The sequence below is a fragment of the Zootoca vivipara genome, chromosome 8 (assembly GCF_965207765.1).
Source record: "Zootoca vivipara chromosome 8, rZooViv2.hap1.1, whole genome shotgun sequence".
In the NCBI taxonomy this organism is placed as follows: Eukaryota; Metazoa; Chordata; class Lepidosauria; order Squamata; family Lacertidae; genus Zootoca; species Zootoca vivipara.
Window position 1 is genome coordinate 15,159,257 of NC_142591.1, and position 16,520 is coordinate 15,175,776.

At 41.8% G+C, this 16,520-nt stretch overlaps 1 protein-coding gene across 1 annotated transcript in view; it reads right to left on the minus strand.

Moving 5' to 3' along the window:
• Window positions 1-16,520, minus strand: part of CDH18 (cadherin 18) — a 564,188-nt gene that overhangs the window by 174,594 nt on the left and 373,074 nt on the right. Inside the window, exon 5 of the mRNA XM_035126031.3 lies at window positions 10,424-10,916. Coding sequence (XP_034981922.3) covers window positions 10,424-10,651 — 228 coding nt within the window. The 5' untranslated portion in view covers window positions 10,652-10,916. The remainder of the gene's footprint in view (window positions 1-10,423; window positions 10,917-16,520) is intronic.

The window sequence follows — 16,520 nt, forward strand, 5'->3', positions numbered from 1 at the left end:
AAAGCAATTGAACCTGTTTCTGTTTCCAATTTCCACTTAAACAATATTTAAAGAAACAGGTAGAAAAAGTGAATCTTGTAGCAGAGGTATGAAGGGCGCAAAAAGAAAAGAAAAGAAAATTATAATAGAACAAATATAAATCTGTATATAGGAGAGGTTGGAAGTCTCAAGTGGTGGAGGGGGTGGTGGGGGGTGGGGTGTAGCTTTTCAGATTCTTGTAAATTTCTAGGGTGTCCTTGTTTATTATATATATGTTCTAACTTTCTGTTTTATTTTGGAAAATGAGAATATCCTATATTTTAAAATTCTTTTTTCAATTTTTTTGTTCAAATTGTTAGATATTTATGTATATATGATTTGGATTTAATTTTTATTTACACCTATTTTTGTTTGTGTATGTTTTCTGCACAAGATTTTGTTTATGTTGTGTTCATTTTTTTATTATTGTGTATGTTTAAAAAAATAAATGAAGTCTTTTTTTAATTTTTTTAAAAGAACCTGTCGCAGTTAAAGGTCTAGAATGTAATATTACATTATTTCCAAACACCTTTGATTTTAATGTATTATAAAATAGTTTATTTGCCACAACACTACAAAACATGCATGCCATCCACTGCTTCCAAGAAAATCATCTCACTCTTTATAATGCAGCCCAGATGGCACACCAACAGAATAGATGAGTTAAAGGCATTTTTGACTTTCTTCTCCGCCCCCCCCCTGCAAAAAGCATCCAAAAAGGAAATAACATTGTACTCGTTCACTTCTTACCAAACCTCCTTCACTCCCTCCTAAAATTCATGTCCATGACTTGGGCACTACATCTTCCCTCTCCCTAACATTATGCCCACCCAAAAGACAGGCTGCAGCTGAAAAAAAGGAACATAATTTAATTTAAGAGGTGATGTGAATCCACTGCTAGCTAAGGCTGTATTTTCATTTCCCCACTTTTAAAGAAGGTTGACCTTTACAGATATGATGCGATAACAGCTTTCCATTACATTTAGCATGATTTAGATAAGAGGTCACTTTGCTGTCATGCCCAATCATCTAAACCATAATTTAGTATGAAATGCATGGACAATAAGGAGGGAGGTGAGGAAAGCTAACGTCAAGTGATAAAACGAATGTAGGTAATAAAGCTTCAAAAATCTGACAATGGGTTATGTAGAGAGTGGTGGAATCATAAGGTCTCATGCTTAAAATGTTAAAGGTAAATGTGAGGTGAGACATTTCTGATGTATTTCATCAGTACGGCTGCTTTTACAAGCATGGACATTAACACTACAGTCCCTGCATTGTAGAAAATCAGGTGTGTCATCATACAGTTGAACCTCACTCCCTGCACAATGTTGGGGAGAAAAATTCTAACCTGCCTTTCTACTGCCACACTACTTTTCTACATGCAGGGTTTTTGTGTGCGTTGGGGTCGCATTCAGACAGATGGGCCACAAAATCCAGTGACTCAAAAATACAGGGATAATTTTAACTACACAATGAGCTGTTTGTTTATAATGATATTATTATTATTATTATTATTATTATTATTATTATTATTATTACCCCGTCCATCTGGCTGGGTTTCCCCAGGCACTCTGGGCGGCTTTCAACAGTGCATCAAAAACAGAATAAAACTTCAAACATTAAAAACTTCCCTAAACAGGGCTGCCTTCAGATGTCTTCTAAAAGTCAGGTAGCTGTTTATTTCCTTGACATATGAAGGGAGGGCGTTCCACAGGGTGGGCGCCACTACCGAGAAGGCCCTCTGCCTGCATCCTTGTAACTTCGCTTCTTGCAGTGAGGGAACCACCAGAAGGCCCTCGGCACTGGACCTCAGTGTCCGGGCAGAACAATGGGGGTGGAGACGCTCCTTCAGGTATGCTGGGCTGAGGCCATTTAGGGCTTTAAAGGTCAACACCAACACTTTGAACTGTGCCCGGAAGCGTACTGAGAGCCAATGTTTAGACCTGTCCTTGACAAGTAAGCTAATGCTAGAGTCCGTTTTGCTTTTTCCAAGTTCTTATGAGGTTCAGAGACATGGTCTGAAGGCAGTTTTGTTTAAACTTAGAAGGTCTGGATCTAGTCAGTGCCAGATGAGAGATTACCCAAGAACTCATGTGCCCCATCAGGGAAGGAAAGACAAATATGTATGTAATAAATTAAATACATCCCTACCTGCCTCTCAACTATATAATCATACACCTGGGAAGTTAATTAGCTTAACTTATTTATTTACATCATTTGTTAGTTGCCCTTCATCCCAAGATCTTGGTGGGGGGTAGAAGCAAAATTCAGCAAAATATGGCATCCATACATAAGACCGTAAAACACAACAAAGGAAAACTGCAGCAATGACTAAGCATCTCAAAATCCTGGCTAAAAAGCTATGGTTTGAGCTTGACACATGAATGCCATTAAAGTAGGTGTCAGATGAATTTCAGGGGCAGGAAGTTCAAAAGGGTAGGAGAGGCCTGCCTGCATGCCACAACATAATGTGTCGCTCCTAGTGGCAGAGCACTAGTCCCTAGATGTTCTACCAGGGAGGCCCTCTGTAGAATCCTGCAATTAGAATTAATCCACCTGGAAGTGACATTTCATCAGGCCTTCCCTGTGATGGAGCTCCCTGCCTTGTCATGCACCTACTTGCATGTATGCAGCCAAATCTCATGCTTCTACAACAGGCATAGGCAAACTCGGGCCCCCAGATGTTTTGGGACTACAACTCCCATCATCCCTAGCTAACAGGACCACTGGTCAGGGATGATGGGAATTGTAGTCTCAAAACATCTGGAGGGCCAAGTTTGCCCATGCCTCTTCTACAACTATCAGATCAATTTTTGACAACTATGAGGTTCCTGATTCAAGTCCTGACAAACGTAATAGCAAAAACCATAATATTAAGGAGAACAGTCAAAATCGTGCCCATTTGCTAACAGAAAACTAAATTTGCTGGCAGAAAACATTTGTATTATGACAGTGCACACACCATGCACACCATTTAAACCAGAGAGTTGTTTAAACCATCAACTTGATGCTTCATCTAACCCCACATTAACATTATATACTTCTCCTTGCCATTCCTGCCTACCTTTTCAACAACCACTTTGTCCATTAAGCAGTTATTGTGACCTTCTACATTATTGCACTATGACACTGAAAAGCAATTAGGTTGAGTCAAGCACTGAAGATGTTTGGTTACATTTATTAAGCAATTAGCAGTTTGGAGTGGCTCTGTTGCATTGTCAACTAGCAGTGAATACCCCAACTGTGACTGTTACAAGGAGTGAGCCTTGCAATAAGCGCTTGGAATAATACTGCCCAAGTAATAAACTGGAATGGCCACATTAGAGCTGGACAAATTAGTCCATTAATATATGTCCTGCTCTATATTTGCCAGCACTTTTCATGGCCCTAAGAAATAGTTGTTTACCAGCCTCAAACTGTAGCCGAGAGAATAGCATACCGACATAACCTTGCTTGTTGCAATATTGCAGCAATTGTCAACAAGAATAAAGACAGGGTGCTTTTTTATGTTGCTTAAAGCACTCAAACCTTATTTTAAGTGAAACATTCTTTCTTCTTCAGCTGACCATTTTACGGAAGTATCAGGTGTGCTTCTTTGCCCTTCCTGTCTTACTAGTGGTTGTTTCTTAAAGGGTAAATAAAAGTGATTTCTCAATCTACAACTGAAGAGGAACACGGCTGGAGCAAAAATAATCTCACAGCCTTTTCCTTCTGAGTTACTTTTAGTTGTCACACTGCTATGAAATCTAGGATACCATATACATTTGCTTATACCAGCTTTGAAATACTAGAAAACCCTTTACTACTTAGAGTAGGCCTCTTCAAACTGTGAACTATCACACCCAAACCAGGGAATGTATGCTAGCTCACCATGTTTAAGAAAAGCCCCCAGGAGGGCATGGGGGAAAGGGAGATATCAAGTCCTTTGCAGACTTCCAAGATGGCTGGCAAGTGTGAGCAGACTGATGGGTCACAAGCTAGACAAGCTCGTATGACGGAACAGCAACACATATTCCGATACGAATTTTCCTGGCTATGAAGATAATGAACAGCACCCAGGCTGGAGCCTAAAGGGGTCATACTTATTCCCTATCCATGTGTAGTCCTCTTTCTGTTCCTTAAAAAATCTAATTCAGTAGCTCTTCTGCAGCACTCAAGGGGAGTGATTGTTAAGTATAATCGTTCAATTGACACTGAAATGGAAAATGTTTGTACGTATATTGCTGAAAAAGTTTAAAATCGGAAAATTCCATTGAAGCACACTGAAGCTCTCTAAGCTTCTGAGTTGATAATTAACTGTTGGTGTTCTCTGCTAGCACTCATGTGAGTGTTTAACCTTGGATCATGTGATTAAGGTATTCAATTGCAAATCTCATTTTTTAAATGGAGTTGCCTTTGCCTTTTGTTCCCAGTGAGATAAAGATGCGATAATGAGCCTCTCCAGGAGCTGTACTGTATAGCCTTAGACTGGATGCAGGCTAATGCAAGCTATGGTCTGATCATAATTATGTTATTTATTTAAGAAGAAAATAACTGCTTAGATAAGTGTACACTTTATGGAATTATTTAGATGTATCATTGATTGTTTCTGTACCTGGTTTGAAGAAGTTCTGGTTAGTAAAGCTTTGAATCACAATTATGTGTCTGGACAATTTTTATTCCAAAAGAGTGAGCTTTTATTCATTCAGTTGTGTCATGCTGCATAATATTGACATCTGCAATAGTGATGGTGCACAAAGATAGCCTAGGACAACCTGTGGTGGTCTACAACTCTTACAGTGATCCCTGCAAGCATGTCTTTAGAAGTGCAAATTCATAACATCAGCCATAATTCAACTGGATAAATACTAACATAGTTTTCACTATTTCCCCACTTCGAACAAATCCACCAGACATTGGAGTAGGAGTGCAAATGAGGTGTGAAAGTGTTATCCACTCCGGATATAAGTATTATTGGCTTCAGGTTTTGTTGCCCATCTTGGCAGGGCTGATCTTTGAGAGAGACATCAACCAATGTAAAATGTGGTGGTGGGGACAGGGACTTGCAGGGATGTCCATAAGTTAAATGGCTGCTGCAGTTTAGAGCATTTTTCATACATGACACCAAAAGTTGAGCATCACCTGTTCTGCTTGTATCATGTGTGAATGCTGTCAATGTGGGAGAGGATTCCAAATGAAAAAAATGTACATTGGCTGCAGTCGTTTGGGCAGGGGGGGGCAAGCCACCCTTCCAACAGGGGTGTGGCTGTTGCATACTGGGACAACACAGAGTGGGACATGGTGGCAGTGAGAGCACTTTGGCAGAAGCACCAGTTTGGCTATGTTGGTGTGCCCATGTAGTCTTGACCTCATCAACACCCTGCCTCCACACCAGTCTAAGGACCAGCAGTAATGTCCAGATGCCCACTCCTGAGCCCATGTTAAATGTCATTTCCCCCCTGCCCTGATAATTTGCTATCAAGAATCTAGTTAAACAGAATGTGAAATGCATTACTATCTGGCATTCAGAAAGAAATATACAGTGGTACCTCGGGTTACAGATGGGTTACAGATGCTTCAGGTTACAGACTCCACTAACCCAGAAATAGTACCTCAGGTTAAGAACTTTGCTTCAGGATGAAAACAGAAATTGCATGGAGGCAGTGTAGCAGCAGCAGGAGGAGGCCCCATTAGCTAAAGTGGTACCTCAGGTTAAGAACAGTTTAAAAACAGACCTCCAGAACAAAGTAAGTTCTTAACCTGAGGTACCACTGTATATGTATCGTTATTTATAGATGAACACACACCTGTTTATTTGTTTAACTCAGTTACATCTTTGTGATGAGGGTAAATCAAGGTCATCTAAAAAGCTATTTATTTACTATTGTGCACTGCTATTTTTATTATCATTTCTGAATGCAACTGATGTGGTGGAAAATATCACTCACAAAACAAGGTACTTCAAGTTGACGTCTCCCTATGTGCAGAAGCACCTTAGCTGTCAAGATGCTTTTCTTCTACTGCTCTGTGCTTCCTACTTATCTATAGCTTATATCTTTCTCATTTATCCTTATCTGTATCTCAGTCCATAGACTGCATTATCTTTTTCATCTGCCACATGCATTTCAGAGCTCAGGTCCAAATAAAACCAGTTCATCACATATATGCTGCCTGCATTAAATACTTTGCAAGTGACATGCCAAACAAAATCATAAACCCAATACAACTGAGGGACTCACAACATTGTGAATTTTTGTTTCAACCCAACAACAAAACCACATTAGGAAGCATTGACCTTATGGGCTGGCAGTCAGCTACTACAAGACAGCTATGATTTAAGCAGAAAGTATACATCTGAAGAGTCACAAAACAAAACATATTTTTTCTATTTGCTGATTTTTTATATCTGCTTTTGACATTTTCGTCATTTATGCATGAATGTGCAGTAGCTTTCGTCCAATGTTTCAACACTGAGTTTTACCTAAAGCAAAATCTTAGTATGAATATCAAAGCTCCTGCTCAAGCCAAGTGTCCAAGGAATTTAAGGGAAGCAAAAGGCATTTAGATAAGGATAGCCAAATAACATCAATGCAGGTTTCTTGATCATGCTGTGCTGCAGGTATCACCTGACTCTCAGCAGCACTGAGGGTGTCCAGCTCTGAGTCAGGAGCTAGTGAAGAAACTGTTTATAAAAGTTGTCAGCATGGGAGCCAAGTTGCCACTGAATTTCACTCAAAGTGAAATTTCAAGGTGAATGCAAAAGTTCCTGCTTGGCAGACATCTGGGGATTTTCAAAAGAAGCAGTCTAGCCATTTGAATTTTCAAAGGAAGCAAAAAGATTCTAGCAGTAGATATAGATATATGGATCTGATGGACAGTGATACAACAGGAAGCCTCCAATTGTAAGAATGCACATTTCCCCTCTGCAAATATTGCCACCCCCAAATTAGAGGGATAGATTAGATAGATAGATAGATAGATAGATAGATAGATAGATAGATAGATAGATAGATAGATGATAGATAGATAGATGATAGAAAGACAGACAGACAGACAGACCTTAACTTTTCCATATTTAATTGAAAACTGGAGTATAACCAGAACATCATAAGTGCATCCTCAAACAGACAAACACTCACCACACTGCCAAAAACGAATCAATTTTGCTCAAACCTGTACAGCACAGCTTATTGCAGAAGTTGCTATTGAGAGAAGAATGGCAAGCATTTTGCTTCCTGCTCTGCCATTTACCCTAAAGGAAATGGAGGTTTAGCTGATATGGTCCACAGAGAAAGAATTGGAACCAGGTGAGATGCAAGAGAGGCCAAGATAAATAGAAAGAATGACTGCAGAACGGTAAGATACCAGTTGCACATGAACCACAGGGGGGGGGGGGAGAGATGAACAATTGCCAGTATTTCTCCGAAAACAAACAGAAAGCATCACAAGTCGATCATGTTAAGTATGTGAAGTCCTGATGGAACACATGGCATTATGAGAAATAGATTGGTCTTGAGCTCTGCCAGACTAGAGCACATGTTCCAGGAACAGCAGCTGAGATGGCTTAATTACAGAGCTGGGTATTAGATGGTGGCACTGTAATCACCACCATAAACTGGGAAAGAGGCTATTTTCAGTGTGAAAATATCAGAATGCTGTGCTTTCTGCCTTCTGTCCATCATTACACACATGATATATATAAGCCACGTGCAAAACCTTCACTGAGAAGATTAAAGCATTTTGTATGGTTAAAATCAATCCTCCTTACTGTCTGGTTTAAAATGAAAATATGCTATAATACCTGCTATGCAAAAACGTTCAGATACATTTAATAGACATGACTGATATCCTCTTAAGGCCATCGAGGCTAACAAATGTTGATGAATATGTTTTTTAAAAAACAAATCCAGATTATTATTGCACTTCTTTCAGGATATATTGTCTTCACGATCCGCACCCAGACTTAGAGCAGCATATTACTTCACATTTTTAAGGTCACTCTAACCATGACCTGGGAGCTTCAGATTGCACTAGGGCTGGGCGATATTTGGTTTTCAACATCATGGTATATCACCACCTAAACATCACAATATTATATCATATCACAATGTCTGAAATAAGGATGGAGCTATGTAGAAGCATTGGTTGGTTTCACGATTTTTCCCACAGTGTGATTTTTGCATAACACACACACACACACACACACACACACACACACACACACACACACACACACACCATGATTCACAATATATTGCTAGGTCAAAAATTATGAAATAAATATCATGATATGGATTTCAGTGAAAGGAAAATACATATTTTGTTCTCCTAGGCCATTCAACTCCTCTCTAGTGTCCTTCACCAACCTGGTGCCCACCATAGCCATTATAGGCCAAAACATCTGGGTTGGCAAAGGCTGCTTTAAAATCATTGATACTATTTTGTTTTGGCTTCTGCAAAATAAACAGCAATTTGGCTGGTTTTAGCTTTTGTAACTGTAACTATGAGCTTCATTGGATGGTTTCCTGGAATTTGATTTGTGGCTGTCTCAGGTCCCTTCCAGACAACCTGTTTACTGAACATTCCTCCTGACTTGTTTACAGGGAGGTAGCAGCTATTACATCAAGCCAAAAGTTCCATTTCCCCATCAGTTTCCTTACCACAAAATGTTCTGTTTTGGTGAGAAGTTGAGTTTGTTGCACAAGAGCTCCATATCAGCATTAATTGTGCAAACTGTATTTGTCAGTATGGGACTGAATCCCACCTGGTAAGTCTAGAACAGGCATCCCCAAACTGCGGCCCTCCAGATGTTTTGGCCTACAACTCCCATGATCCCTAGCTAACAGGACCACTGGTCAGGGAAGATGGGAATTGTAGTTCAAAACATCTGGAGGGCTGAAGTTTGGGGATGCCTGGTCTAGAAGCACTCTCTGTCGGATTTTACGGCCAGGTTTTATTGTTTGGTAATTGCTGGGGTTGGTTTTCTTGATTTATGATTTTCTTGAATTATGTGGTATGTTTTAGCATTGTCCACTTTACTGTTCATGTCACCTAGACAATATTTCTTATTAGACTACTCATAATATAAAAAGGTAAAGGGACCCCTGACCATTAGGTCCAGTCGTGACCGACTCTGGGCTTGCAGCACTCATCTCGTGTTATTGGCCGAGGGAGTCGGCGTACAGCTTCTGGGTCATGTGGCCAGCATGACTAAGCGGTACCTATTTATCTACTTGCACCTTGACGTGCTTTCGAACTGCTAGGTTGGCAGGAGCAGGGACCGAGCAATGGGAGCTCACCCCATCGCAGGGATTCAAACCGCCAACCTTCTGATCGGCAAGCCCTAGGCTCTGTGGTTTAACCCACAGCGCCACCTGCGTCCCTCATAATATAGAATATATTTATTAGTTTGTTTATTATTGGGGTTTAGATTGAAGTTGCAGTGAGGGGCAAAATTTGCATCTCCTCCTCCCCACCCACCACTGTCCTACTTTTTCAGAGAAAGAAAGGCAGTGATCCCACACCACATCTAATTTGGCTATATAAAGAAGCTCTGTCGAAGACAAGTTGGTTTGCACTGTAATCCTTGGGGGCGGGCTGATTGCTACTGCTTCACAGAGGGGATTGGGTTTCTCTCCCCTGATTTTGCATCCTTTTTTTGGGGGGGGGGGTGCTCTGTCCCCATGTGAACTACCAGAATTACTTCACTCCATTTGCTTGCATTGGATTGGGGTGAAAATATTGTGGAACCTCCTTTTCTAAATAGTCAGATTTTGTGTACTCTGGAAAGGAAATCCAAGGGTCAAAGGTTCGTATCCAAATAAGACTCAGATCTTCCAAACTCCCCAAGTCTGAGCCTGAACTAAGCTTGGATGAACTTTCCCACCATGCCTAGTGGAAACCCAATCTGATGGTAGGTAGCTGTGTTGGTCTGCCGTAGTCAAAACAAAATTTAAAAAACCCTTCCAGTAGCACCTTAGAGACCAACTAAGTTTGTCATTGGTATGAGCTTTTGTGTGCATGCACACTTCTTCAGATACACTGAAAAAGAAGTCACCAGACTCTTATATATAGTCAGAGGGTGGGGAAGGGTATTACTCAGAAGGGTGGTGGGAATGGGTGATTGACTGATAGGTGTGGAAACCCGTTGATGACTGTTAACGACTGCAATTGGTCTTACAGGAAACATACATGTGTGTATAGAGGAGATGTGAGCTTTTTAAGAAAAATGTTATATATTTGCTATTATGTTTTATAGATTTCATACATGTTATGAATGTTCCTAACAAATTGGATATTAGTTTAATAAACAGTTGTTTCTTGTTGTTCTGATAACAGTGTGCCCCAACTGTTTGAGGGCCGACAGAGTGTTACGTTGTTGGCTGCACGTACAACATTTGCAAAAATAAAAGATGCTCATTACCTTTCCAACATACTGAGGATCTGGTCCAAAGTGCTCTTCTAAAACAAAGAACTGGTTCCAAACCCATCCACGTTTGGGACGATGGTGAACTTCCGTTTCCCCCTCTATATGTTTGGTTTGGTTTCTGGTCACCTTGATGGAGCCATGATGTGCAGTTCCACAACACCTCTGCACAAAACAGAGACAAACTAGGACTGGGCAGATACAAGATGTGCTCGTAATTCTCATTGTAGGATCGCTTTCCAGTTCAAGGTGTTTCTTCCCCTTTCACCTCTTTTGCCTTCCCGCTATAATCCGTTAGTAGGCTCCCATGGAGGAAGGAAATAACTGATTTAACAAAACAGTCCGGAAAGTTTCTTTTAGCCTGTCCATGGTTCAGCTCCTCATTGGTCAGAGACTGAGTTCATTTACATCATGAAAAGCAAAGTGAGGAAGAGGCTGGGGTTTAACCTGTGATCTTCACAATTGACTGTTGGAGCCACACATTTTATACCTAATGGGGGGAAAAGGAGAAAGAGAGAGAGGGGAGAGAAAACACTTTAACACATCACTAAGAACAGTAATTTCAGATTTTTGACCTGCAGTAATGATTTACTTATTACTACATTAACAGGTTCTGCCAAGAGAATGCCCTAAAGCAACCAGCATTCTTTTTAACCTTTTATAGAAACTGTGTGTGTTTATGCATCTTAAAATTAGTGTTGTGTTTCAATAGGTGCAGATGGCAAGAGTGGACTAGCACAATATCTTGCAAGTGTGTGCAGCTTTGATACAGGAAATTTATTTTATGTTTTATTTATGAAGATTTATAACCCATCCAGAGCCCTGCAGCTCTGGCCAGCTAATACTATTTCCTTATCTCGTGCATTCTTCACGAACCTTGTCAAGTAGGCTGCTTTCTAATCACGCTCCCATGAGTGCAGTTCATGCCATTCCATCTCAAGAGAGATTAGTAGTACTAGGAAAAGTGCAGAGACACTCAGAACAAATACCCTGGGATGTATCACACTTTCCACATTAGCACAATATGGCTGAGGTCTATAAAATCATGCTTGGCTAATCACAAGCACTTGTGAACACCTTGTTATTTGAGTGATCTTGTATTGCTGGGCCTCTGAATTGATTAGCACTCCTCGCCCTTGCCACCAGGAGATGACTCCTTAGCCATCTCACAGTCCTATGTCACACACACACACAAATAGTTCTGCTAGTTCTGCTGACAATCATACTTGTCAGGGCACATGGGGAGAGAGAGAGAGAGACTCTGAGATCCTGGGACACAAATTTCCTGCATTGGAATGTTTTGAGTAATGATACACAGAGAACACATGCAGAGCACTGTTTCTTTTTCATGAAGCATCTGGGGGAGGGGAGGGCAGGCTTTCTGGGTAGGAGTCATACCTGCCAAGTCTCTCACGGAGAAATCTGGGATCGGCAGTTGCACAACACCGAAAGTTGCGTAGACGCAACTTTTGGTGTCGCTTTGCCCATCTATGGGCACCAAAAATGGCTGGCGCTAGCGCCGGAAGTCGCGTCTACGCATGTCCGGAAGTGCGTAGACGCAACTTCTGGCGCCGGCGCCGGCCATTTTCAGTGCCCATCGATGGGCAAAGCGACACCGGAAGTTGCGTCTCCGCACTTCCTGACATGCATAGATGCGACTTCCGGCGCCGGTGCTGGCCATTTTCTGGTGCCCATAGATGGGCAAAGCGGCACCAGAAAAATGGCCACCGACAGGAGCCAAAATAAGGGACATTAACGGGAGAGGAGCTGAAACCGGAGACGGCTGGAAAACTGTAAGGAAAAACAGGAGTTTCCCGGGAAATACAGGGTACTTGGGAGCTATGGTAGGAGTTGGTCTTAGCAGCTGTAAGACTGCGCTACCGCTCCTTACTGCAATACAACAGCAAAATGATTATTACATGCACACACATGCACAAACATACACAGAGAATTCAATCAAATATATATATTAGAAAGGAAAAGAAGAAAACAGCCACCACACTGTGTGGAAGCCATTTTGTAATTCTGAGAACTGTATTTGCTAGAACTTCAACCACAACAATGCCATGAATCTGTACTAATCAAAAGCTCCTGTGAGAAATCAGGGAGGGTGAGGGATTGGCAACTGCTGTTGAAAACAACTCAATGGTGATAAGAGGAGGTGGTAGCTTTTTTGGGGGGGGTATGACACCACCCACCCCTGCAGACACCAAACACACTGTATGCCTGCCTGCCTGCCCCCCCGTTCTCTCTCTTTCTCTGATGGCAGGTTACTGAGTACTTCTAGGAAACAGGTATTTCTGAGAGAAGATTTTGGAAGTGTTTTTTGTGTGCATGTTTGTGTGTGTGTGTGTTTGGCAGGAGAAGAAAGATGCCAAAATTCTGGAGAGAGACATGAGAGATGGGAACGAAAGAGCACAATAATGTTGTGTTCCTGCAAACACACACCTACAGATGCCTTAAAATCTAGCAAAAGCAGCTGCTTCAGGAAACAGGTTGTCATGCGCAGGCCTCCTACACCCATGGGTGCCATTATCTTATGGTAATCACACCTCTGCCCTTCGTCATGCATTGTTTAACAATCTAATGTGACAAAAGAAGGGGAATGGTATTATATACTCAATGCCTGCTGGAACAAAGTTTGAAGAAACTCATCTTTCCAGGGTACTTCCTGGTCAGGTACTTGAAAATGAGTAAGGCAAGTCACAGGAATATGCAGGCCTCAAAGTGCCCCGGTTCCAGCACGGCTTATGAATTTTTCTCTCTTGTTCTGTACACATGCTTCAAAAGGAAGATTCCCATTGGAACAAGAGGCACTCATGCAGTGTTTGTGCCACATCCAAGTACAGTTCCATCAGGCAGCAACAGGGCAGAGAGCAAACACCAGCTCAATCCTTTTCTGCTAGCTGCTAATTAAGGAGCAAATCACCCCCGGAGATGCACAGATTTTTCCAATACAAAACAAGTCACAACATAATGTTGGCACAAGAGCTTCCGCCAAAAGGAAAGAGGAAAAAAATAATTATCTGGATCTACATCTGTATATATTTGCTTGTGCCACTTCACACACAACAACCATCCCTCTGACAACTGCCCCACAAAAAAAAAAGCTATTCTTTCCACATAATTAGTCTTATAGGATTGATCCTGCTAAGACTCGACCAGGACTTCACAAGTCTGTGGCTCACTGCTGCATCTGGGGGGGGGGGAGGCTTAAACTAAAGATGAAGCTAGCAATATTGATTGCCTGTGATCTGCTTTCCAGGGAACACAAATACTGTATTAACCTAGATCACTTAATCATTTGAAACCAGTATTATATCTGAGGCGAGAAGAGCAAGGGCTCAGTCACATCTCCCTATCCTTTTTCCAATAAATATTCAACATATTATTATCAATAATAAAACCAGCAGCACTCAAAGGCTACGAATGGGAGTTATTTCAATCACTGCACGGGTGAGAAGATCTTAAATAATTCAGCTGTTCTACTTTCCTTTTCCTTTTGCACAACCAACACAAAATTACTTCTCCTTAAGCCAAGAACAAATAGAATATGAACACTTGATATTAACTTCTACAAAATGCCATGGAAGAGACACCATTCAGTTCCAGTTCTTTTGGACAAACAAGACTTAATAGATAAACTAAATCTTCTTCATTCATGTGACGGATCACAAATTACACAGAGGCAACATTGGAGCTAAGTAACCTGGAGACAGAAAAGCAGTTCAGTAGACCCTGGCAAGTTTTCCAGAGGAAGCAGGCCAAAGTCAGTAGTGATGTGTTAGCAACTCCTCGTGTCACATGATTTTGCTGGGCTGAAAAGCTGCAGTGTGCCCTCTGACCATCTAGATCAGGCATCCCCAAACTTCAGCCCTCCAGATGTTTTGGACTACAATTCCCACCATCCCTGACCACTGGTCTTGTTAGCTAGGGATCATGGGAGTTGTAGGCCAAAACATCTGGAGGGCCACAGTTTGGGGATGCCTGATCTAGATGGTGGTGCTTCTGCGGAGCTCTACTACCAACAAACTGCTCTAGTGATGCAGGAAGAAGTGGACCTGGGCCTCACTCTCACAGTCCCCAATCTGTGGTCTGCAGCACCAGTCATGGCTTCCCTGATAACAACCATAGTTATATGATGCATGAGTTTCCAAGCACATGTTTTCCCCACTCACACTTGATATCATTAGGCATGAAACCTAACCATGCTGTGCAGCAAGAAGACAGAAAAATAATAATTGTTGTACATCTCTATTACAATCGATAAAAATGTATATAGAAATTCACATAGACAGTAGACCTAGGGCAACTTGTACTCCGGTTACTCCACATGCCTTTGGACCTAAGTCCTTTTCAGACAACCAACACAGTTTGACTGAATGCTTGAGGGATCCTGATAACATTGGCAAGCTTAGCAACATACTTTGTATGCACATTACGTCTGATATCACAATCTATTGAATGTGCTGAAATATGAGGTGGGCATAGCTGCCAAGTTTTCCCTTTTCTCGCGAGGAAGCCTATTCAGCATAAGGGAAATTCCCTTTAAAAAAGGGATAACTTGGCAGCTATGGAGGTGGGGCCCACCTGCCACCACAATCCTGAGTCTGCCCAGTGCACATTTATTGCCAGACACCTCATACAAGCAGGTACACCGACAGAACATATGCCAGAGAGAAACACACTACGAGCAAAATGTTAGGGTCCCAAGGACTTGGATTGATATCACTCACCAGTTGTCCCACTCAGCACTGCCTTCTACGCTGTCCCAGCCTGAAGACACTACTTTCCCATCATTGTCAGTCTGTGAGGATGACACTCCTGTACTTCTCTTACTCCACACCTAGACAAGACCACGCAACTGCAGAATCAGTTTTGGACCCTTTAAAGCAGGTTTGGGGAACTTTGGGCCCTCCATAAATTGCTGAACTACAACTCCCATCATCCCTGGCCATTGGCCGTGGTTGCTGTGGCTAATGCGAGTTGTAATTCAGCAACATCTAGAGGTGCAGTAGTTCCCCACCCCTGCTTTAAAGTTTGCATGCAGCTCTCTCAAAGTGGTGGAGTTGCTAGAAGGGAATGCCCTGCCATGCTACTTAACCCTTCTGAAAACTGATGGCTCGGTCCTTTCACACATCAGCCGGCAGGAATCACTGGGAGCTATCCATGGTTCTGATATGCCTTGCCTTGTGCTGAGCCACACTTGGACTTGTAATTGCTACCAAATCATCTGCAGGTGCCAAACCTCAATAGAATAAGGTACAAAGACATGCAACAGTATTTGGGGAAACCACTTCCAGAAGAGGCCTGGGAATGTGGAAGCACAGGATGGGGGGGGGGGCGGGGAATGTGTAACCCTTTCCTCACTCGTTTCCCCCCTGCTTCAAATCACCCCTTTGTACCCACAAAGTTTCAGATTTGTTTCTCTCGTCCACCTTTCCATCCATGAACAGATTCAAATGACTAAGCTCAATTATCACCTATGTGGTGCATTCGAATACCATCATACCAGTAAAGCTTTTGTCTGATTGTTCTGGGTTATGGACAGATCACATTTTTATAACACTTTGAGGATACTCTCTTTCCCTCCTTCCTTTGTGTTTACTTCACTGTGTGCTGAAATTGGTCTGGTTGCAAAATGGAGCAATTTGGCAGCTGCATTACCACTATGCGGGTGTAATATGTGAATAGGTGAACAGACAGGTGAATAAACACAATCTTAGAAGTATTGTACAATGAAACAAATGCTATAATACGCATGCTTGGCTGATAGTTCAAGGGCTGGCTGTTCTGCTTCTCTCTGCAATTTTAGGCTGAGTATTGAGGTTCCTGCCTGAGAGGGATTTTCTGCACCTACCAATATTATAGTGGCATGGTCGCTGGGGGTTTTCCGGATTTGGGGGTGGGACATGCATATATACAAAATCATTGGTATTCGGTTAGTATTGCAGAATAGTGCACTCAAAAAGCTGTTTTTCTTCTTCTATTGAAAAAAAATCTGACTTTGATTTGCAAGTTCAGTTCAGAAGATATGTGGCTGATAGAGATTGTGGCATTGAGTTAAAGTACTGCCATGAGCTGCAGACAAAAG